At 40.8% G+C, this 25563-nt stretch overlaps 1 protein-coding gene across 1 annotated transcript; it reads left to right on the top strand.

The window, feature by feature from the left end:
• Window positions 1-825: 825 nt before the first annotated feature.
• Window positions 826-24060, top strand: LOC147311484 (vang-like protein 1). The gene is made up of 9 exons (XM_086266000.1): window positions 826-992; window positions 6509-6758; window positions 7789-7960; window positions 14132-14560; window positions 14943-15118; window positions 16404-16537; window positions 19166-19316; window positions 19966-20200; window positions 21013-24060. The coding sequence occupies exons 2-9, from the start codon at window positions 6688-6690 to the stop codon at window positions 21271-21273; spliced, it is 1629 nt and encodes a 542-aa protein (XP_086122126.1). The 5' UTR covers window positions 826-992; window positions 6509-6687; the 3' UTR covers window positions 21274-24060.
• Window positions 24061-25563: the final 1503 nt, after the last annotated feature.

The raw sequence follows: 25563 nt of genomic DNA, 5'->3' as shown, positions 1-25563 counted from the left end.
AGCTATGACACCAGAACCTCGAACTATTATAGAAATTGCATCCCTGGTATGACACTAATGAGATGGCACAATCAGGTGCAGGTGTTAAGCCCCTATTAACCCTACCTTTAAGCCTTCTTTCTTCTATAATTAATATCATGTGTTAAGCTGATGTGTTGCAAAAGCAAGTCCATACAAGTTAATTAAAGATAAGGACAAAGTATGAGATGAATTAACAAAGGTCTCACCATGATCATAGTTAAACAGATCCAACCCTTATCTTCAGAGTAATGGCCATCCTTACGGGTTGCTCATCATAGGTAAAATAACTGAAATGGTTCTGGGTGGATATTTCTGGATATTTCTTTAATTCTGTTATGCTATTAAAGACACCCTTAACAGACAGAAAATGTAGTCCTATTCTTAGTAATCTGTCAGTTTCCCCATCAAAATCTTCAGTCTTCAATTTACAACGTTTTCACAGAGACGTGTAGTATAAAAAAGTGCATACACTATACTATATACTGTGTTCAGTTGCACAGCGAAACATGACTGGCTTCAAACGCATCTATCAATAATGACAAAATAATAATAATTGCTATTTTAGTCTACAGGTTAGCTATAGGATCGTTTGGGCGGGGCTTAATCTTTTCATTTTCTAATTAGAGAAGTTCCACGTGAGCTTCTTCGTGAAAAAATGTCAAGTTAAGTAGCAAATCACATTTAGACATCAGTTACACTCACTGACGGCCCTGACCCTTCTACAGTAGTCGTAAAGGACGACCTCTTGCGGGCCAGAGCGGAAAATACTCATTGTAACGCGCTGTAAAAGCGTGCTGTACACCCATGCTGCCTCCCTTTCTGGTCCTGCGAACCACAATGGCCAGGATCCTGTGAGCTGCCTCTCCGTGCAGACGCGCCTCACAGCAGCAGGAACAGCTGCAGCTCCTCGGCGGCAGATTCGCTGACACCGACACGCAGGTGAAGGAATATGAAACGCTTCTGAGATAAAGGTAGGTAAACGAATCCACGGATGTTCATCACACCGGGTATTGGCTGCCCTTGCCAAAAAAAAATCCTGAGATACACCAGCACGCAGGAATCACTGATGAAGTTCAATGCTGCCGTCGTGGGAAAATGGTTTCCTTTTCGCCAGACAGATGCAGCCACATAACCCGAATTTATCTGGAGCTCATGACTTTCCTTTTTCTATTACATTAGTATCGCTTTTTATGTAAGCATATTATTTGAGCCGATCATCCAGATTGCATGGTTTATTTGAAGTGATTTAGTCTTGTGTGGTTAATGGGGTTCAGGGCGAGACTGAAAGGAGATCTGCTGTAACAGAAGCTGCAGCTGTGTAATAGAGAAGTGGCTCCCCTTGTTCTGTGCGACCTAGTAGCCTTTATATTAAAAGCGGGGTTGGAGATGTCTCCATCAGCAGCAGCAGCTGTCTGGAGAGCACACAGCTGGATGAGGTGTTAACTGTGACTGGAGCAGTTTCACGTGTCTTCTCTCTCTGTCGGTCAGAGTCATGATGCTGCAGTGAAGCCGTGTAGCACCTACAGTTATTTATTATTGAGCAGTGTTGATGGGTCCTGTGCAGAGAGCTTGAGGACACTGCCAGCCTGGGAACCCTCCCTGAATAGATGAGTCAACCCATGGAAGCTATCAGTTCTTCCCATGCATGATCAAAAGTGATGTTGGCAAGGCTTTGGCCTTTGTTCTCCTTTAAATGTGCCCGACAGGGCAGTGTGTCAGAAGTGCAACGAGAACTGGAGCTACCTTTAGGCTAAAGAGAGGTAATGGAGGAGCATGGGGTAGTGCGCAATATATTACAGTATAGTTTACAGTTGTGCATTTGGAGACATAAAGGCCCTGCACTACATAAAGGTATCTCTTCAACAGCCCTCTCAGCCCGCACTACCCTCCTCTTCCTCCCTCTCTTCTTCTACTGTACTTCTCTTTAATTCCACATGAGCGGATCAGAGGGGACTAAAGTTTGCATTCCAGAGAACTGTGTCAGGTCTTAACTTTCTCCTTTTACAATGGGCAGCAGGGTGGGAGTAGCTATATCCAGTCACTGAAAGGTCACAGGTTTGCTTCTGCAAATACTTGTGGAAAAATACACAGGAACACACTCCTGATCACGTCAGATATCCTGGCAGTGAGGGGCACAAAATAAGAAGAAAAAAAAGGGGGTGTTTCTAAGGGAGTGTCATGACTTGCATATTTGACTCAGTTTTATGTGATTTTAGCCCAGTGGTAATGTAATATGTTAATGAGCAGCAGTTCCTCTGGGTTATCTGTAGTCCACGAACGGATTTAAGATATTAACCACTATATATTACACAGGCTCACACTCTGTCACCCTTTGTTTGATTTCAGAGAGGTTTCACATAGCCTAGTGGACTGTGTTATTCCTGTGCATGTGTGGACTTGTTGTTTCTGCTGCCATTTTAAAAGAATGCATTTTAAAACAGTAATATAATATACACCTTGGTTGTTTCAGGTCCTAAAATGTGGCTTTTGGCTTGTTTTTATATGGCAGTAAATGAAATGTTTTTGGCATTTGCTCTCAATTCCGGCAAACCAGTGATCTGATATAACAGTGAATCAATAATGAAATGGGTTTAGCTTATACTAAGCTAAGATGAGGCTCTAATATACCTACTGTGTGTTAGGTATTGATCCATAAGTGAGCCAACATTGATATCGACCCATATGTCTTCATACAAGTAAATTAGATGACATTTACCCATGCCGGTGGCCAATATTTATCTGTAGTGTCACATTAATTTCGCAAAGATCTCGTGATGAATATCTGAAACACCTTAAAACATATGATTACCTTCCAAAAAACATATTTACATTGGCATTTAAATGTGCTTAAACTGCGGTTTTGAACATCTGTATTGATATCCATCCAGAAATCTACTATCCACTGTATATTTGAACAGTAGATGGGAGTTTTGTAGTTTGTTTGCCTTGAAGCTGCAAAACAGCTGATACAAGAAATTCATCAGATTACCAGCTGCTGTATCTGGAAGATTATGGCATAATGCTACCGGGGCAGGGTGCACAACAAGGAAGGAAGGCATGAAAGCTAATAGGTGTGAGGAGGGCACAGATGCCATGGTAACCAGGCCTCAGCATGTGCCCTGGTTGAGCTATGAGACTCATCTGTGCCATTTCATTTGCCAGCACTGCATTGGATACCTTAATGGAATCTCAATGCCACACCCCTCCTTCTCAGCTCAGTTTAGAGGGCAAATTACTATACAGTCAAAATCTCACGTTATACTTATAAGCTGAATCAGCAGTGGGAAAAATGCTACAGTGCATTTTACTTATCATACGTTGCAGCTTTTCCTCAACGAGCCCCATGCTTATTTGTTGCAAGACTAAAGTGTGCTTATGCCTTGTCTTTATAATAGGAGTAAAAAATTACTCAATAGGAGCATAAGAGCGGGTGTGCGTGCACCCCTGAGCCTGACCATTTGTAATTACAGTAGCTCCCACTGTGCATCAGCCTCGTTCCACTAAACAAACACCCTAACGAATGTTTGCTTTACATTAGTGTCAGTTTCTGCCTTGGTGAATCTCTTCTCGGTGCAGCCAACCAGAACGGTCTGCAGTGATGCAACTGTGTTTCACTGCAGAGTCAATTTTCCGCACAGGCTCCCTCTCGGAGGAGTACTGCATTTTTGGGACAGTCTCGGAGGAAGCTCAGACAGGCGCACGTCTCTAATGCGCGTTGTTATCCCCGCATGTTTCATTCATAGTTATCGTTGGCTTGTAACTGATAGTTTTTCTTACCCCGTGGCTGCGATTTTCCACATGGCCTGGTTCACTGTGCCTCTTCATGCTCGTCCTGTGGATGAGTGGCTTCTCAGTGGGATCCCTGTGCCCCACATACCACTGCCACACGCCCAGAGATCAGCACTCAGGGGGTTAATGGATTTTATTCAAATCACCAGGCGGGATTCGGTTAACCACACGAGTGACGGGTGTGATGGAAGGCTATTGTTTCCTCTTTATGCCCTCTCACTGTGCCTCACCCCAACATCACTCTCACATACGCACTTAAGTGCATCCACAAATTTAGGCCCAGCAGGGCAGATTGATTACTGCTGTTAGATGGAGCCTCCTGCCTCCAGTGTTGCCAAGGTAACACCGGACGCTCCGGATGTGGGTTGAAGATGAGACATATGACAATCCTGTTAAAAGTCAGGCTTGTGTTTAAAATTTGATACTGCACCACTGACTTTGATTCTGTGAGTAGCATGTTACAGTGTGTTCAAGTGCATTATTTATTGACGTTCTCTGTAAGTGCTGCTCTGCCTTGTTCAACATTATGTTCCCTCAGCATTCATCAGCCTCCACTGATGGAGTCACGCTCTGAGAAATTGCACTTTTTTGTCACTGGGGCATCATTTTGCATCAGGTTGGTTCATCCCAACTTAAACTGACACTTCATCCCAAAATCAAATTTACATAATAATCCTCTGGGCTGTGGTGTCATCAAGATTTATGGGAGCTGTGGATAAAATGTCCACTTGTTCTTGAATGAATTGAAACTGAGTAGCACTTGTTAAGCACTATCTCTTTCCAACTGCTCAAAATAATCCTAAAACTTTGCCACGAGTAGTTTTATGTAAGACAGACATTTCCACGGTTGATGTCTAAAGTAATAAAAGACACTACAGTCTTGCACTAGTTTCAACTGTTTCCTTATTCACAGGGGGTTAGCACAGCAGGTAGCTCCACATGTTTGCTTTGGCAGAGTTTTTGCACTGGATGCACTTCCCCACGCAGCCCCAAAAGGGTTCTCCCAGAATCAAACTAGGGATTTTTTTTATGTATTTAGGCAAACATGTAACCCACTACACTATGGAGCCAGTCTACAGCCCAAAGAACAACAATATAGATTGTATTTATCTGACAAAAGTAATTCTTTAGGTTGCAATATTAATCTTACAGACTTTATATGTACTGTATAACATTTTTAATGGAATAGGCAGCTGAGGGAAATAAAAACCATTTAAACCCTCTTAATGGAAATCTGCTGCACAGCAGTGTCTTCTCTTAACCCTTCAGAATACGATCTCTGGAGCATTCACATCCTAATATGCTGAATGGGCTGTTTTGGTGTTAGTATGCATCATTTGCTGTAGAGATAACAAATGGCCTGTAAGTGATGGGAAGAATAGTCTCAGCTGGTAAATTGAGATGGTGATGGGGAAGTTGACTGGCAGGTGGTTGTCAGGACAACAGCTGGGAGACAGACAGGGTTGAGATTGAGGTCTAAATGAATGCTTGGTGAGAGATCGTCATGCATACATCACACATTTGTTTCACAGGAAGTGAGTCTGGCAGATTCAGCTCCTGTTAATAATGACAGGATGGAGAGAGTTCTCTTTTCCAAATCACTGGCTATCAAATAAAATGCAGTTATTATGAGATCAATTATAGTACAGATTAGAACTAAATGATCTACCTGAATGTGCTCTTTTTATGTGAATATGCAGGTTTTCTCTATATTGTACGTCTAAACTGTACGTTGACAAAGGGAATGTTTTATTTTAAAATACTTGGGTTTTGGGGGTTTTTAGCCTCTTCTATTACTGAAGGGTTTTTTTTTTTAAGAATGTAACTGAAAGAAAACCTAATCCTAATGAGTGTTAAGAGCTCATACAAGTGGGCATTTTTAACATTAACATGGGACATTAATTATTTTCTGTTTTGTTACCTGCACCTCTTAATGTATGTCTGTGCCATTCCATATTTTTTTATACAACCTTAATGTTTTTGTTTCTCCTGAGATGCATAATTATGTTTTTTGGGGGGTGGTTTACAAGCGAGACCAAGCCAAAAAGGCAGTATTTAGGCACAAGCTATAAAAACACGCATCCAAACAGAAATAAAATAAGACTTGTAAAAAGACAGAAAGACTGTGTAAAAGCTTCTTCATGAAACATGTTTTATATGTGGCATTCGAATGGCTGGATTTAAGTCAGAGTTTCCAAATAAAGTGCGTCTTGTAAATAATTCCAAGCAGAGGGTACAGAATGCACTTTTTCCAAGTTCAGGGCAAACTTATAACGACTGCAGAGGAAAGGTTTTTGGTTTGGGGTTTTGGTTTTTGTTTTTTTGCATGTTTGCTTGTCTTTGAGACACATTAGAGAGATAGGAAAATATTGGGGGAGATAGTAGGGCGTGGCATGCTGTAAAAATTGAACCGGGACCGCTGCTGTTAAGGGGATGTTGTAACACATGTAGTGTGTGTGCTGAATATCAAGTTAGATTGGAATAAATATCCCAGGTTAATACATTAATCATAGATAATCTGAAGTATATACCCACAACACAGCAGAGCACAATGGCTAATATATTAATCTGTCTGCTTTGTAAATGTGTTGAATGATGAGAATCAGAGATGCAGAAGCTTTTCTTGCACATATCTAATGCTCTGTTTGTTTGATGTCTTGGTGCATCCTTCATACTGTGCTATTTATCTGTCCCTCAGGTCAATGTGGTCACTGAAGCCGCAATCAAAGATAGTTGTCATTCGTCGTGGATTTTTGAAGCCTGTCTCTATAGCAACCCATTTGTCCTCCTGAGCGCTGCTGCCAAGTTACCCTCTCTGCCACACGGCAAGTCTCTCCTCATCCCCCTGTCCAATCACCGTCTCTGAACTGCGTCGGTATGGACACGGAGTCGACCCACTCTGGCTACTCCTATCACTCCAGTCGCTCCGGGAGATCAAACCGGCATGGGTATGTTTCCTGTCTGTCGTCAGCCTTTCCATCTGACTGTCTACTTCTCTGCTGTATCTGTCTAACCGGCACTCCCATGACAGGAATTTGTTTCTTCCAGATCACATGCTGTATCCCACTCCCTGGCTACTGGAATGCCTTCAGTGAACATTTTGTAGCTTTGTTTGTCTTCCGTTTGAGTGGGCCACATGTTGGTTGTGAAATAATGAGGCGAGAAACTGCAGAGAGAGAACAAGCGAGAGATTGAGACAGACAGAGCTTGTGGATTAGGGTCGTCACAGCTGAGCGGTTCTAACCTATTTCAGTGATTGAGTCTGTGTGCTCTGCAAACGAGAGAATCATTTGTTTATCTCCCCCCTCATTCCTGATGCCTATAATTGTCTGCTGGAGTATTAATGCACTTCACTGTTTACGAGCTTTCATTAATGAGAAACCGTCAAATTATTTTCTTGATTTTTGATTAATAAAGAATTAACAAGTTATTTTATAAAATGTCAGGAGCTGATAAAAAACGCTGCTCACAAGGTCCAGAAGCCAAAGATTGTCCAATAAGGAGTCCAAACCTCACAAATATTAAGAACAATTATTAAGTAAGAAGCACATTTTCACATTTTAGAAACTAGAATTTTTGTCTTCTTGGACTCACCTTAAACAAATAATCATCAAGAATAAACTATAAAACATTTTGGCTCATTATTTTTATTGATATAAATTAATGAGCTTATTGTCTCAGCTCTTATTTTGTGTGTATATTGATGATATGGTACTTATCCCAAGCTGAATCATTTTAATGAATGGAAAATAGGGAACCGAAATGGTTGTTTAATTTACATTTCTGTTAAAGAAATTATATAGACATGTATAGTGATCATTATTTTAATTTTAATTAGTATTCATTTCCATTTTAATTAGTAAAGAATAATCATTGAATAACGATATGTTAGGCTCCAGTTTCAGTCTTATATATCGGTACATTTTTCCTGTTGTATTATCCCAGTGGTCACCATGTGTGCTTGTTCTCACTTTCCAGAGATCGAAGCCGTGAGCGACACAAAGCCAGCAGCAGTAAAGACAGCAGCCGCTCGGAGAGATCTGTGGTCATCAATCCCCCCGACACCCCTTCCCAAGACTCCCCAGTTCATAACGGAGAACCGCTGCCTGGAGAGCCCACACCTGCAGCAGAACAAGGAGATGAGGCGCAGGTATTGGAGTAACTCTAAACTGAAAACTGACAGCAACAGTGAAACTGTGAAAGATGCACATTGTTTTGTAGGAAAGCACACTAAAACTGCAGCTAGTATCAGTTTCCTTCAGAAAAAGCAAGACCCAGTAATCCATGCATGAACTTTGCGTCCCGACCTTATAAACTCGCCCTCGCACAGCTGGCTGACCGACACATGATAGGCTAACAATGGCGACAAGGGATCAGATAGGTCAGAGGATTAGCATCTCTCTTATAGGCCTGGCTGGATTTGTACAGACAGTGTTTCGTTACTGTGTCTGTGTGTGTGAGTGTGTGTGTGTGTGCCTACATACTGACTGTAATGCCTAATGGCTTTGAAATCAAGGCATAGTATAGCATCAAAAAGCTGATTTTGCTGCTACAAGCAAAATAGGTTTGTGTAGACACAAAATGATGCGATATGAGGCTTAAAATGCAGGGCAGATATTTAACTAAGGCTTCAAGGATTAAAGATTCATTAGAGTATAATACTGTGTGGATATTTAGGAGTTATTTCTTTCTTGCAGAGATTATTGGCTATTTTGGGAACATCTACTAGCCATTTTGTAGTGCTGTTCTAATTCTGAACTGTCCTCCACCACACAGAGTGCTTTAAAATCATCACAATGTACACTAGATCCATGCACTGAGACCATCATGCATTGCGGTCCCTCTGCTGCTACAACAGGAGTATTCAAACGATGAGTTAATGCGATTTTTTTCCATGCTGACAGTGCCTGGTGAGCGTAATACGCCTCAGGCATCTAAACCTTATGCGTCCTCCTGTCTCTGAGCAGCAGGATTTCAAAAAAATGACTATTAAAACATCTTCTGGAACTGTATATTAGCAATATGGATATGTGAAATATTGCCCCAAAGCTATAACCAGATGTGGCTAATGCTGCTTTTAAAAGAATATATTAGTTTAATCCCTACATTGTGTTATTTACAATTAATATCACAAAATTTTAGGTTTCCCCATCCTGGCATTTTTTTAAGTGGCAGAAAAAAGCTTCCATATAGATGTGCATGGATTATAGATTTGTGTGTTTTATGTTAAAGTGAGTGAGAGATCTCAGTTACAGCTTCTACATATCTGTAAACAGCAATGTTATGTGGTACTGATTGGGATAATTAGGAATATCCCTAAACAGCATAAACAGCATTATATCCAACTGGTTTCTGAAATATATCAACAGCTTTCACCAAACAAGCACAATATGAACAAGACATAAATGAGGAGACTGATACATGCCTCCAGTCTGCACGTAGATAGCAATTGGTTGGCTTGGCTTAGCAGAAAACAAGAGTGCTTTTATTAGCCAAGTGATAGCCTGGAGTGTGACCTCCTGTGGTCTTATCATCACTGTGAGATTGCAACTCCTTGTTTTACATTTAAGCTTTTCTAGAAGCTTCACATAGGAGAAAAATATATGTAAATATATATAAATATGTCTTTATGCTAAGCTAACTGCCACCTGAATAAAATTATTTTCCAAAATATTAGGGTTCCTTTAAATGCAGAGAATCGCACAAACTGTACTGAAAGATAAATAGAGCTTAAAGTAGAAGCAGAAACGAAGAAAATGAGAGAGATAAAGAAAGCACCTTCTTCCCTGAAGACGAGTTAAAGATATTGCTAGCCTGGGGCTGCCTTTACAGTGTCTTTGACCCACTTGAAATACATAGTAACCCAAAATGAGTGCATTTTTCATTGGCTTATTGTGCAACTTGCATGCTTAAAATAGCTGCAGAAAAGCATTGTATCAGTAGTGCAAGCTACCTTGACAAAATATACGTTCCTAATATTAGCAACATTTAATGTGACTGGAAAATAAACGTGCGTTCAACCTGACTTTCTGACCATGTTGGAGAAGTCTGACCTATTTTGCTATCTCTGCTCAGCATCCCCTTTTGGCTGGAAAGGCACATTCCACACTGGCATGTGATTGTCAGCTCCTAGCCTGCATCCATTGTTAGCAGTGTAAGGTAATCTGCTATTGTACTGCAGTACCCCTGCAGACGGTTGTGTCCGCACACCATACACCAGTGGCAGCACCAGCATTACCGCAAACACCGTCAACCACGGTGCACTCCAACCCATGCTTTTTAGAGCAGCTTTGTCAGATGGTGGAGCCGCATATTAACACTAACTAGTCTCCAGTGCAGAGGAAACATTCTCACAGACTGGGATTAGCATTAGCATCCGGCCAAACGCCACTTGGAGGAAAGCTGATATGAATAATCCTCCATGTTTACACGCATGCCTGTGACATAAGGATACGGTCTTGGAGCACAGTTTGTGTGTGTGTGTGTGTGTGTGTGTGTGTGTGTGTGTGTGTGTGTAAGAGTGAGTCACTGAGAATCTGTTACTGAGACTGGCCATGCTGCTTTGTTAGACACTGTGACTCTGTGCCAAGAGGGAGCAGTTTCAATTTCCTCACAGTGTTAGCTGTAGCAACACCATAGCGTATGGTAGTCTTGCTTTATAAACTTGTTTGTTTGCCCTTTTTCTAAAATACTCACCTACTCACAGCTACTACACCAGCAATGCATGTAATGTGAGGTAAAAACACAAAAGCTCCTTCTCCTAAAAGGAATGCAGTAAATTTAAGGAAACCTGGCAGGCGTTTGAAGCTTTTTTGTGTGTGTCTCACAAAGCCTATTTTAACCTTCACCCAAGCTAGTGCTGCTCAGCGATTAGGCTTTGTAGCTGGCAGACTGTTTTCTGTGTTGTGTGGCATAATCCATATTCACCCTCTGCCAGATAAAAAGACTAAAACACTGCCAAGGGAGCAGGCGGCAGTCATGCCCTACCACTCTTGCTTTTATAACCTTCCTTGTGTCAGTCTCTCCTGGTTTCTTTCTCTTTCTGATCTGATTAGTTAGCATTAATCTTCTGCATGAATCCACTGAGACTTAATGATAGGTATTAGCAGTATATTAGCTCACTCAATAATGCTCCGTTTTCTCCCTCTAAATGACACATTAGCCTTAAAGCATTTGCAGTAGGATCCTTAGGACGAATGAAATGTTTCAGTCATGCATTTCGCATATAGAATATAAAATGTATATGCTTAAGTGGTTAGTGCACTAAGACACACTTGGCCAACACATTTTAATCTCTTACCCGCAACTGCACTTCAATGTCTAAATAAGTGGAAAATAAAACAGAGTAAATCTCTACAAATAAAAACAAAGCTGTGCCTCTTAGCCAACATCTGGTGAAGAGGAGGTGCCCAGACAGTCTGGTCTCTGTTTGTGATCTGTTTCCTCCTGTTCTCTGTGATCACAAAGGGTTCAAAGAAATTGTTTGGCATTTTGGGAAATAAGCTTTTCTTTTCTTGTTTTTGCAGAGAGCTGCATGAGAAGATCAGTCAAGCACCCAGTGTTGAAAAAGTACTGCACAAACCTCTTTTATGCTTACTTTTCCTTATTTTTTCTTTTCCTTTCAAAATGTTAACACAAGTTACTCTATATATTGCTTTTGATTGTAAATATTAAAGGTAGAGGCTGTTCACCAGAACACAAAACATGCATACAGCACAAGTATGAAAAATGACAAATTCTGAGCTAAGTCTTAATCCCATAAGCCCATGATTAGCCATCTTTTGTACAACCGAGCATTTCTCAAGTGTGCCAGAAGAGGTTTATTTTGAAATTTTCAGAATTATGACTGAAAGACTAACATTCTTGGGTTTATAAGAAAAACACCAGATTAGTGAGATTAGAGAACAACAATGAGAGAAAATTGGACACTAGCTAAGTGACTACTCAGCATCTGTGTTCAAACAGGAAGATGTTGTTTCTGTGTTCCTAATTGTTCATTTGTCACAGTGGAACGCGGAATGACATTGATTGTTCACAGATGCAGGTTGGTGAGTGGGGGGTTGGCTTGAGAAAGAAACTAAGGGGGAAAAAAGAAGACGTGTGGGCTGAATACAAATGAGATCTGGCACTAAATGAAGCTGATGTTACACCTACGGTGCACAGCTGACCTCTTGTTTCTCACATTAGTCTGGCAAACACACACTCAGGACGCCAGCCCAACCTCTCCTCTCTCTGCTCATAACCTGCTGCCATCCCTCTGCGGCATTGCCCCCCTCTTCTCTGATCATGCTCATTCATCTTCTGGCTCCCGTTGGCATCCTCCTCCACCTCCTCCTCCTCCTCCTCCAGCAAGGCTAAGCTAATTGGCTGTGAGCTGTGCTGGAGAAGCAAAATTCATATTTATATTACAATTTGTAAAATATGCAAAGTAAGTCAGATTTCCAGCGGGGTTCACTTAGGCTTCTTTTAACTTTAATAGACTGGAAAGGATCTTGCATATAGTTGGAATCACAAGCTCTAGACAGGTGAAGAGTATATGACAACGAGCTGTGCTGCTAACAGCAGCTCCATGAGGCTCATGTGGCTTCAGTGTGGATCTAAGCACTGTTTGATGGTGCTTAGGTGGATGTGTGCGCACACGTGTGTGAAGCCAGGGTGGCTTATCTGTTCAGCCTGTCAATTTTCCAGCCGTCATCCCTCTCGCTGCAGCTGCTGCTCCTTTGATTGGTTGTCGGGAGGTACAATGCAGTGACACTCTGGAGCACAATGAATGGCTAATTACATGAATTAATGGCAGGCAAACAAAAATAAATGTCTCTTTAGAGTAGACTTGTCACTAATTTATTCTCTTTGTGTCTCTTTGTCGGAAATATTTATGCTCAAAATGACCACGGTAGTTAAGAAGAAGAAAAAAACAGACTAATTTGTGATGATGGGCATGGAAAGCTTTGGCTTATGCTGTGTGTGTGTGCTTTTGCTTGCATGCACATCCTGTCATCCTTTATTACTTCAAACAGAATTTAAAAGGCTTGCCATTATATTGACTTGCTCAAAAAGAAAAAAAATTAAGGATGTGCTGCATTCATGGTGCATAGGCTCTGTGGGGCCTTTGTGGGCCAAGAAAGGAGTCAGTGAGAAAATGGAAGCACTGTCTGTCTGATTCACATTCATCATTTGACTCTGCTTTGTCAACTTATGTTATTTTATGGGCCCAGGTTTTGACATATTAGTCTCATACATTTGTTTGGTGTCCAAAGCATTAAACAAAATCCATTTTAAAGATCTACTCAGTGGATAAACAGTGAACCAAATGATTGTGTGAATCTTATGAAATAGTAAACCCACATATACCCAAATCTGTTTTCCCCCTTTGGCCCTCCACAGCATTTTTAGTGTCTTTCAGCTCATTTCTGCTCTATCAATGGAAGGATCCATCAAACATTTTGATGTTGGATGATATGCAATATTTTGTTGTTTGAACAAATATTGAAGACACCCCATTATTATGGTTGAAAAAAAAGAGTGAATGTGGTGGCAGTGTCTGCTTGATGTCCTTTGTGTACATTAGTTGTGGACATGAGAGTGATGCATCCTTTTATCACTGACAAAACAAACAAGAACATTAGTTGTACTAGTCTGTGTACCTGATGTCTCAGCTAACTGTCAATCAAAAGTTGGTGTAATAACAAACAAAGACGCGTGCGCTTACAATATTATAAATATTTCTTAGGTCAGTAAAAGAGGGACTGACAGTCTGACAGTTTCACAATGTTGCTGTTTTACTAGTGTTTGCTGGGATGTTGTTTATGAAGCTGATGAACCCAGTGTATCTACCTAGCACCACAAACAAATCAATTCATACAGCTTGGACATATTTTTGGGGAGTTTTGCTTCTGTACCACCACCACCACACTGGATTTTAAGTCAAATCATCAAGATGTGTTCAAAGTGCAGACTTTTAGTTGTAAATTTAGGGGTTTAACAAAAGTATTATTTAGTAGTTTTAGCCATTGTTATGCATATATACATCATTTTTACTTTTGAACCTCTGACAGTGGTGGACTATGAGTGAAAATGGCTGTAACTCTTTTTGTTAAACCCCTTAAATTAAAAAAGAAGGCCTGAAATTTATCATATCTTTAATTAAAATTCCAGTTTTGGTGTATAGAGGCAAACTTCCCAAGACTTTTGCAGTCTTTTAATAAATGACCTGAAATAGGTAAATACTTTAATTGACAGCATACACAATACAGCAGACCCAAATGTACATCTGTGGCATGAAACCCAGATTTCCTTCATGTATTCCTTTACATCCTTTCAGGATGATAACTGGGGAGAAACCACCACCGCTGTCACAGGAACGTCAGAGCTCAGTGTTTCCCAGGAGGAGGTGGTAGGCCTGGGGAAAGGAATACAAGACCGGACCCAAGGCTTTCGCCGTTACCTTCCCTTGGCTGTGGGCTCATGCGTGGGGCTGCTGGTGCTCGCCACGCCCTTGGTGTTCCTGCTTCTACCAGCAGTAATGTGGCCCGACAGACTGCAGGTCTGTGGTGCAGCCTGCGAGGGGCTCTTCCTCTCCATTTCCTTCAAGCTCCTCATCCTCCTGGTAGCTGTTTGGGCCTTGTTTCTGCGACCCAACCGGGCCTGCCTGCCAAGAGTGTGTGTGTATCGTGCCTTCCTCATCACACTCACACTCCTGCTCACTATGTCTTATTGGCTCTTCTATGGGGTCCGGATCCTTGATGCTCAGGTGGGTTTGAGATGTATTTAATTTATTTATGTATTTATTTATGTATTTTCTTAATTTTGCACATTAAGCAGTGAACTTTTTTTTCATCAGTCAATCTTTTTAGATCATTTAACAAATAGTTAACATGCAAATACACAATTTTTTTCCGAGTTTATTTCCTTTATTGCTTTAATGGTGTTAAATGGCTCTTAGATAAAGGTTGATTGATTCGGTTTTTGGGACATATTGTTTTTGTTTTTTATGGTATGTTGTTTGCATGTAGCCGAGTATTAGTTCAATCTAATTCATTTAGTCTTAAATAAAGCTGTAATTTGTTTTGTTTTTTAAGCTTTTATCTAATGAGAATGAAAGTTTCATTAAGCCCATGGTGTGGTCCAAGCAGGATGAGGATTACCACGGCATCGTCCAGTTTGCTGTGTCCCTCGTGGACTCCCAGCTGTTTGTTCACTACCTGGCAGTCGTACTTCTGGAACTCCGCCAACTCCAGCCCTGCTACAGCGTGTGTGTCATCCGCTCCACAGATGGAGAGACTCGTCACTACAACATAGGACAGCTCAGGTGAGCACGCTGCAGTTGCACCATATTAGCTTTGTGTGTCTTTCCTAAAGCAAACACAAGGCTGACCGACATAGATAAGTTTCACACTTTCGCATGCGGATATAACCTTTCTGTACTGTGCACAGTAAGTACACAACGGTGCTCAGCCACACTCTCCTTGTTGATGTATTTGTGTAATTGGAAGCTTATGGCCACAGGGAAGACAGGCACAGGCAGTAATTGAGTTACTCTACGGTGACCTCGGCTAGTGTGCTATTCTAGGAGTTCGGAAAGGAGAGATGAGAAAAAGCGACTCGTCATATGACTGTCTTTGTTTCTTCTTTGGACAAGTTTATTACTATGACAAGACTAGGAGACATTACTATTTATGCTTGTGTAATGAGGCTAACAGTTTAATGGGTTAATAATGGGCGTTCTTCCAATTCCTAATTTGTGGAATGGTAAACAAGAGGTTAAGACCTGCGGAGGAGAAAGAAAAGGATTCATACTACATTAACCGTTTCCAGTAGTTTATATGGCTTACTTGGTTGTGGTGGCTTACATGGTGACACTGTAAATGGCTTCATGTCAGGTCAGTTGAGTCTTCATTGGTTGAAGAGGACAAATATGAAAATTGAATTGTCGATGACTCAATTCTCAGCAGCTCACGTGGTACAGTGCTGCAGCTTGTATAAAGGCTGAGTCCCTCTTAACTCTTTACCCCCCACTTGGATGCCTACTAGCAGTAAGCCTTTTTTTCTCTTTGCTGAACTGAGTGAACTGAGAGCTACTGAAACCTGTTCTGACAGTCGAACCACGTCTTTTTTTACATATATTGAGGTGTCTTTAACTTTACAAGAGAGGTCGCTAAATGTCTTTATGGGGGGAAAGAATTAAAATCTTTCTCTGTCAAATAAAGTCAAAATAAAATCTTTAAAATAAGAAGCCAGGGATGAGGGATTATAAAGTAGTGAGCTCACCAGACCTCAGTAGCCTGCTCATCTTTTGTCAGATGCTTGCACTGAGGCATAAAACAACAGATTCTCCCACTGAACTGTCGGCGATTGAGGTGCATCGTTGGTAATGTAGATGCAAAAGTTTGGCCATTAAGAGGATTTTATTAAATAAAATAGATCACATCTGTGCTAATGTTTGTTCTCAAATTGTTTAATTGAATTTCTAAATGACAGCATTATCTTGTAATTCAATCACTGTTTAGTGGGCTGTTCGTTCACCAGATTCAGGGGGATTTTATACTGTCTTGTACTGTTTTTAAGTTTTCTCTTTTCTCTCTTGCCTCACACAGCATTCAAAGGGCCGCTCTGTCCATTTTGGAGTATTACTACAGAGATTTTCCACTCCATAACCCGGCCCTTCTCTCTGCTTCTAAACACCGAGCTGCCAAACACCTGGCTGGGTTAAAGGTCTACAATGTAGACGGTTAGTTGCCTCATATGTCCCAATTTTTTTTTTTTTTCCTGTACTACACTTCTCAAATAAATTAATGGAACACTCTGGAAATACATCAGATCTCAATGGGGGGGGAAGCTATACTGACATGGACTGGGTAATGTGTTAGGAAATAAAAGATAACACATCGTTTGATGAAAATGAAAATGCTCAACCTACAGAAGGCTGAATTCTATGTCACCCCAGAATAAAAGTTTCAAAGAAAAGCATGCTGCAGGCTAGTCCTTTTGCCAAAATGACATTGCAGAATGGAACTCAGTAGTTTGTTTGTCCCCTGCATGCCTGATAACACTGGGGCATGTTCCTAATGAGAGGAAAGAGATGATGTCCTGGGCATTTCCTCCCAGATCTGGACCATAGCATCACTGAGCTCTTGGACAGTGAGGTGCAACCTGGTGATGTTTGATGGACTGAAATATGATGTCACAGAGGTGCTCTATTGTGTCCTTTAGGTCAGGGTAGCATGGGGGCCAGTCAACGGTATAAATTTCTTCATTGTCCAGGAAATGCCCGCATACTCTTGGCACATGGGGCTTGACATTGTAGTGCTCCAGGAGGAATCCAGCAACCACTGCACCAGCACAGGGTTTGACAGTGGGTCCGAGGATTTCACTGGTAGCAGTCATGGCCCATTGCCTAGCCTGTAAGATACGTTTTTTATGTTGGAGAGCTTATTGAACCATCAAATAATAATTACATTTTAATTTCCATATATGAATTTTCATTTGTGTCATATTTGCTACATCTGGCTGTTTTTTAAAATTGCTTAAAAATATATTGGGTTTTTCACGTAGAAACATCGGGTCCTCAGGATACCCTTCTGAAGTCTGTTTCTGATTGGTCAGACACATTGTTTGGACATTTTCACACCATACCCTGCTGGAGATCATTTTGCAGCTCTGGCAGTGTTCATCCTGTTCCTTCTTAAAAAGAGGAGAAGAAATTAACAACAGGTGCACCTGTTATTAATTTCATTAACACCAAAGCAGCTCAAACTGATTAACAACCCGCCCTGCTAATCAACTAGACTTGATGCTACACTCGCATAAAAAGTGTTCCTTTAATTTATTTGTGCACCGCATGTAATATTTCTGCTGATGTCCCTTAGTTTATACCGTTACTTTCCCTTGTTTTAACTGTCTTCTCCTCGTTCTGCTTTCTGTGATACTCTGGTTTCAATGAGCAGCTTTGAAAAACAAACTGAGAACATACCGTTTTGACAGTAAATACAGATAAAAGCCCTCACCATCACAGGGAGACACTAATTTCACGGTTCAGTCGTGAAGCGTCACTCTGAAGCGTCCCTCTCTGACATAATGCATATATTGAATTTGCAGGGGAAAAAAGCACTCTTCTAAATGCTACAATTTTCTTGATATATTACTTTCTTGCACACATCCTGTAATGCCACATATCACACTCTTTCCTGGAGTTAAAAGGGTCTTCCACTCAACACCTATTAATCTCCCACTGGCTGCGCAGCGCTGGATTTGTTGATGTATAAAGCAGGGAAGCAATGTTGGATACCGTGTCCTCACAGTGCTTTTCATCCACCCCACCCCCTCTCCTATCAAAGTGCAATGGAAGGGTCTCTAGGCGGCCGTGGAATTCCAAGCCTTAAATAATTCATCAGTGTAACGCTCATTTCTCAAATACTCCCACATCTCTCCTTCCTCCTGCTCACACTGTCTCCAGCTCGTTCTTTCCCCTTTCTTTTCCGTCGTCAACTCCCACACATCTCCCTCACGCTATACCAGTCAGTCACTCTTCTCATTGTACAAACAGTACAAATATGTAGGGCAGGATGTATAAGGATGTTTACTCTTATTTTCATTGGAAAGTGTCTACAGTGCTTCTTCTGCAAATGATCTGACTGCATTTGCTCCACAGTACTCGCACTGGGAGGATTTTTCATCCATATTTCATCACTAAATTCAGTTTCTCTTTCTCACCTGCATGCACAAGCGTAAACATACGCCCATGCAGATCAGATTAATAATTTATATCCTTGTCTGACCTGCAGCATTTACCATCTATAACCACCCCCAGATTTAGTGATCTTCATGAATATGGACCAGATCTTACTCCGCCTCAGTGACACCACAGGATCTCTAATATACTGCTATATAAGCCCCATTAGTTTTATGGGTTTGCCACACAAACCAGTAAATTCACACATGGTCTTTGATGTGTAAAATAATGAATATTTAATCCAGACCCCCAATAAAAAGGTTTCTGCATCACAGAGTGTGTGTAGAAATGTGGATGCTTCCAGTGGAAATTGCCTCTTTTCTCAGTGCTAAAATTAAGAATGTTTTGTGATTCAGACTGGCGACACTACCCAGATAACTATCAAACCTTTCTCACAGTTAAGTGGAGGATAAAATGGGAATAATACTGGCTGGGAAGGTTGATTTACAGCTGTTTTACACCACTAATAATAAGATCTGAATTTGTCCTTCAATATGAGTTTTCCCTCAATCATTCAGATTGAGATACTGTCCATTAATCACTGGTGGGGGACTGGCCCGTTAAAGACTGCCCTCCCAGGTCAGGCTGATTTAACCAATTTACTACTGTCCTTTCTTTCTGATACAGCCCCAGGGAATGCAGCAGGGGCTCAGCCAAGTAATGGAAATCAGTCACGGGCTATGGTTACAGCTGCCGGCAAACGTAAAGACAGCGCCCACAATGAGCTGTACTACGAGGAAGCCGACTATGAAAGAAGAGTCCGTAAACGTAGAGCCAGGTGAGTCATGGGAGCAAAGTGTCACACTGTTACAGTGGCTTAATAATTCTGCATTAAATCTGTACCACAGTTATTCTGTAACTTACGCTGTAGCCACATATCCACATCCCTAGAAATGCAACCACAGCACATGTTAATGCCAGCCCATTACAAACTTTAATGGCCCGTTTACCTCTATGTGTTTCTGGCTACTTCTTCTTGGGAAGAAAATAAATCAACTTGAAGAGAAAAACCCTACCGCCAACTCCTGTTTTGGAAGCGACAGAGGCACAACAGGACTGTTATAAATCTAGTGTTAGCCACTTGCACATGGTTTGTCGTAGGTTCCACATAGATTCTGCACAGAAGTAGAAATCAAACTTGGGAAGCTGCACATACTGGGATGGCTGGTGCATGCACATGTGTAGTTAAAAAAAAACTGTCAAGAGGACTAGGCTTGTGAGAAAGCACTTAGCTATGCACGTTATTATGTAAACTTGATGACTAAAAAACTGCATGGAAAGTCCTCCACAGTACGTTTAAATACCTTTACTTTAACAGATATATACGTCTGCAGTTTCGTTTAATCTGTCTTAACATTAGGGTGCTGCTCAATGATCAGTAAAAACAACTGTATATAGCCAAATACAATGTGGTATTTCTCTGTCAGGCTGGTAGTTGCTGTTGAGGAGGCCTTCACACATGTCCGCCGCATGAAGAAAGAAGATGAGCGTGCAACACCGTCTGACATCATGGATGTGCGAGAGGCAGCTCTGGCTATATTTCCTTCTATGGCTCGGGCCCTGCAGAAGTACCTCCGCACCACCAGGAGGCAACACTGCCACAGCATGGAGAGCATCCAGAAGCATCTTGCTTTCTGCCTGGTCAATAACATGAGTCCTAAGGTCAGATTTGTTGTCAATAGCTTTGCACTAAGGCGGTGTTTACCAAGAGGTGTAACTTATGATAAAAGGATAGCAGAAAGAGTGAAAGGGAAGGTTTACAAGATGTTAATGAGATCTGCTGTGATGAATGAGGTGGAGATGGTGGCACTAACAAACAGGAGTTGGAGCTAGAGGCAAGAGATCAAGAGGTTTGAAGACAAAAACTTGTGCAGAGGAGGGATAGTGGATACTGGACAGAGATGATGTTGAAGATTGAGCTATCATGAGGAAAACAGGAAGTTCACAGAGAAGATTTATGGATGTATTGAAGGAGGAAATGCAGAGGAGAATGCAAAGGATGGGGTGATATGGGTATGGGTGATATGAGGTGGAAGAAAGGCTGTAATGACATTTATTTTTATGTCTAACAAGCTGTGACTCAAACTGAGTAAATAACATCAGCTATCAGACAGAAAGTAAATGGAAGCATTACTTAATCGTGTCACATCAGTGAAAAGAGGTTTTATTAGTTTTGTATGCATTCTTTGCTAAATCCCCCTTGTGCGTCCATTTAATTTCAGTTTTATTGATTAATTAATTTATTATCATATGATGAAACTAAAAGAGGGGCAAGCTGTCATTCAAGAAGGGCCATGAGGTCAACTTTTATTGGTTCACTGACATTAGAAATGGTTTCATCGGTCAGGAGATTAATAAATTGAGTTAATCTTGCCATATAGATGTTATCCCAAGTTTTGTCTTTACACATCAATTTTGTTTTGTTTTTCATTGTGGGTACTTTGATATAATCAGCTGCTTCTCTGTGTGCGTAGGCCTTCCTTGAGGCTTATCTCATGCCTGGTCCAACCCTGCAGTACGGCCCCGAGCGCTGGATGGCTGATCAGTGGACCTTAGTGAGCGAAGCGTCTGTGACCAGCGGCATTAAACAGGGGACAGAGTTCCTTCTGAAGTGTCTCGACTTTAGCTTAGCCATCACCATCAAGAGCATCCCTTATATCCGACTGACCGAAGAGTACATCGATCCCAAGTCGCACAAGTTTTTACTGTTGCTCCAATCAGAAACTTCAGTTTAACAGTGGCAGAGTGGACGAGCGCTGCTGCTCTGGACTTGCAGAACTGTTGCAGTTATCCAACTGAATTTTTTCAAGAAATATCTTTTTGTACTGTTTTTTGTACCTATGTTTATGTAGTTTTCTCACATATAGAGTATTTATGTCTTTGTCTTTGTCCCAGGAGTCTTGAAAGATGATAAAAGACACAAAATGAGGAGAAATGCACTGAAATGTCCTCTGTCGTGACATTTGCAGAACACAGTTCAGTTATGTCTCTATGCACTACAGATGACCCTCACAAACGTTTAGCTTCCTTTACGTGCATGTGCCGGTGCGTGCCTGCATAGGAGCGTTTGAGATTTTAAGAATGCAAATGTGTGCGTTAGTGTGGTTTTTATCGTAGTGTACACTGGGGTCTGTCTCTCTCCAAGACATTTAATATAAACTGAACCTCTCTTTTTTCAGTCTAAGCAGTTATTATTTAATTGTCTTGTATTGGAAATGTATGTACAGTATTTATACGTGAATAATACTTTATCCCTACAGACTTTTTATACCAAAATCATGTATCACTTGAATGATTTTTTTTTATCATTTCAAACATTTTTTTTTACCCTGTCTGTCTGCGCTGTACTTGTTACGATAATTGGACTGTAGATAGACGTGTTTGTAGTTGTCAGATCATTCAAAGAAGTCTCATGTACTAAAAAAAGCAGAGGAAGAAGACTGAAAAATCATAAATAAATTGATTTGTTAAACATAGTAATTAATATTAAAAAAACATTAAAATTGGCCTTCATTTATAAAAAGGTGTCATAAATTAGAATTTCTGTACTTAGCTGATGAGAGACAGCTAGGTTTGTTGTGTCCTGGCCAATCGGATGGGCCATGTATTTGCACAGTGAAGCAGAAATTATAAAAAGAATTAAAGCAGATAAATATAGAAACCTGACTGTCCTACTGTGGGAGCGATGGAGCCTGTCCCAGCTCCAATACCTAAATAAAGAAACTAATATCCATTAAAAAAATGTTTTACCACTTATCCAATCCAGAGTTGTGCGGATGGCTACACCTGAATACTGTTAGGATATTTCATGTTTCATCTTTCCCTCTTTCTTTCTCCCTTTTCTTTTCCCCAGTCAAGTCTGTCCCGTGTTCAGCAAATGAAAATAAAATAAACAATAAAAGCAAAGGTGAATCAAATAGACCAATACGGCAAGGCTGGGATGGTCCAGTTGGTAAAGTAAAATTTTACCCACTGCTGTATTATTTCAGAACATATGGCCCTGATTTTCATCTCGATTTGTGTTTTTTATTATGGCTCCATGTAATGTAAATCTTGTTGGCCAGTGTCCTATAATCAGCCACAAGCTTAATGCAACACACAACCTAAAGGATTACCTAAAATCAGATTTCTGAAGAATTTCAAAACATTAAGTACTTTATGTACAAAATGAATCGCTCACTCCAAAATTCATATTGCATTATTTCATACTGCAAGCATTCAAGAATTAAAAAAACAAACAAAAAAAACAATAGTAATAACTTACTGTGAACAACTCAACTCAGTATCAGTATTTGTGCTGCCAGTATTGGACATCAGGGTGTCTCACTACTGCCACCTGCCTACAACTACTGGAACACTGTTCTAGGCATCAGCTGTTAATGAGTGAGGATATTTGATGTGTATTTTTTAAACTTTTTCTACTTATAAGGCTTGATGTGTTGTAAGTTTATATTTACAAGAGTGTTACTGTGCTTACAGAGGGTGTAGTTTTGTTTTGGACTCTTTAGGGGTGTTGGTGGTTGTAAATACCTTCTCTTGTACGACTACACACGTGCCTGGTTTGACATATTTAGGATGTGCTCAGCATACATGTGCGGTTTTTCAAGTTTGTGTGTTTCAGCATATGTGTGTGAGAAAGAAACTGAGTAAAAACAGAAAAGAAGAAAACACAGAGATCGCTTTCCCAAATGTCCAAATGTGATGCAGCTGACAGGTCGTGAGTTGCCCCCGTCTCCTTTTATACAGCATAACATTGAACATTAATGCAGCGGTGTCAAAGTCACATTTGTACAAAAGATAAAATAAAATAAAAATGAAGAAATAAATATTTGTACTGATGTTTTCAGGGAATTTGATTGTTGTTCTACTTCCATGTTGTGGAGAAGTTTTTAAAGATTTAACTACATTTACGGTTACTTAGTTATGGCTGCTACTAGAAGGGACATTTGTGGCTCCTTTATGTGGCATCTAAGGCTTACAGTTACTTTGATTTCATATTATATTAATTATGCAGCAAGCTGTGTATATTCTTCTAGGAGACGTTTGGCTATAAAAACTTTATTATTAGTTATGATCAGTTATCTGCCTAATAAATTGCTTTTTTGAGATTTCCAAAATATTTCTTCTTTTATAACAGTTGGTCTAACAAACTTGTTAACCATACATATTTACATACAATAGTAGCACTTATTATATGTAAATAAGCAAATTTCATGTAATTTGCTTTCATATAAAGTGTATTTTTGGCACAATTAACATAATATGTTTGCAATACCATAATTCCTTACTCATTGCTACACATAACTTTATTTTATGGACATCTATGGTTTGATTTCATTGCATCTGTGGGTTGGATGGATTGTTCTGTACTTATTTTACCTGCTGTATACAGTGGCTTGCAAAAGTATTCGGCCCCCTTGAACTTTTCCACATTTTGTCACATTACAGCCACAAACATGAATCAATTTTATTGGAATTCCATGTGAAAGACCAATACAAAGTGGTGTACACGTGAGAAGTGGAACGAAAATCACACTGATTCCAAACATTTTTCACAAATAAATAACTGAAAAGTGGGGTGTGCATAATTATTCAGCCCCCTGAGTCAATACTTTGTAGAACCACCTTTTGCTGCAATTATAGCTGCCAGTCTTTTAGGGTATGTCTCTACCAGCTTTGCACATCTACAGACTGAAATCCTTGCCCATTCTTCTTTGCAAAACAGCTCCAGCTCAGTCAGATTAGATGGACAGCGTTTGTGAACAGCAGTTTTCAGATCTTGCCACAGATTGGATTTAGATCTGGACTTTGACTGGGCCATTCTAACACATGGATATGTTTTGTTTTAAACCATTCCATTGTTGCTCTGGCTTTATGTTTAGGGTCGTTGTCCTGCTGGAAGGTGAACCTCCGCCCCAGTCTCAAGTCTTTTGCAGACTCCAAGAGGTTTTCTTCCAAGATTGCCCTGTATTTGGCTCCATCCATCTTCCCATCAACTCTGACCATCTTCCCTGTCCCTGCTGAAGAGAAGCACCCCCAGAGCCTGATGCTGCCACCATCATATTTGACAGTGGGGATGGTGTGTTCAGAGTGATGTGCAGTGTTAGTTTTCTGCCACACATAGCGTTTTGCATTTTGGCCAAAAAGTTCCATGTTGGTCTCATCTGACCAGAGCACCTTCTTCCACATGTTTGCTGTGTCCCCCACATGGCTTGTGGAAAACTTCAAATGGGACTTCTTATGTTAACAATGGCTTTCTTCTTGCCACTCTTCCATAAAGGCCAACTTTTTGCAGTGCACGACTAATAGTTGCCCTATGGACAGATTCCTCCACCTGAGCTGTAGATCTCTGCAGCTCGTTCAGAGTCACCATGGGCCTCTTGACTGCATTTCTGATCAGCGCTCTCCTTGTTCGGCCTGTGAGTTTAGGTGGACGGCCTTGTCTTGGTAGGTTTACAGTTGTGCCATACTCCTTCCATTTCTGAATGATCGCTTGAACAGTGCTCCGTAGGATGTTCAAGGCTTGGGGAATCTTTTTGTAGCCTAAGCCTGCTTTAAACTTCTCATTAACTTTATCCCTGACCTGTCTGGTGTGTTCTTTGGACTTCATGGTGTTGTTGCTCCCAATATTCTCTTAGACAACCTCTGAGGCTGTGAGATGTGCAAAGCTGGTAGAGACAGACCCTAAAGCAGCGGTCCCCAACCTTTTTTGCGCCACGGACCGGTTTATGCCCGACAATATTTTCATGGACCAGCCTTTAAGGTGTCGCGGATAAATACAACAAAATAAAACTAGTACCGGTACTGAAAAAAAAAGATTTATTCATAACACACATGAAAAGGCCCAGGAAAACCGAGTAAACGATAAAAACGATAATAAAATAACGCTGAAAACCGATAAAAACCCTGAAACCATATACATGTATTTCACACCTGAGCCGCAACTCTCGCGGCCCGGTACCAAACGACTCACGGACCGGTACCGGTCCGAGGCCCGGGGGTTGGGGACCGCTGCCCTAAGAGAC

Source organism: Aulonocara sp. 'chitande type north' Nkhata Bay, linkage group LG16 (genome assembly GCF_057382095.1).
Source record: "Aulonocara sp. 'chitande type north' Nkhata Bay isolate Kocher_YH1m ecotype deep benthic linkage group LG16, A_spYH_male_GT1.1, whole genome shotgun sequence".
Classification (NCBI taxonomy): Eukaryota; Metazoa; Chordata; class Actinopteri; order Cichliformes; family Cichlidae; genus Aulonocara; species Aulonocara sp. 'chitande type north' Nkhata Bay.
The sequence above is the reverse complement of the archived record's forward strand: the minus strand, read 5'-3'. Positions and strand labels throughout refer to the sequence as shown.

What these genes read in the sequence shown, in the direction of transcription:
- LOC147311484 (XM_086266000.1), top strand. Translation starts at nt 6,688, where the DNA reads ATGGACACGGAGTCGACCCACTCTGGCTACTCCTATCACTCCAGTCGC. An exon ending in GGGAGATCAAACCGGCATGG is followed by an intron (nt 6,759 to 7,788) that starts GTATGTTTCCTG and finishes CTCACTTTCCAG; the next exon opens with AGATCGAAGCCGTGAGCGAC. An exon ending in TACAACATAGGACAGCTCAG is followed by an intron (nt 15,119 to 16,403) that starts GTGAGCACGCTG and finishes TGCCTCACACAG; the next exon opens with CATTCAAAGGGCCGCTCTGT.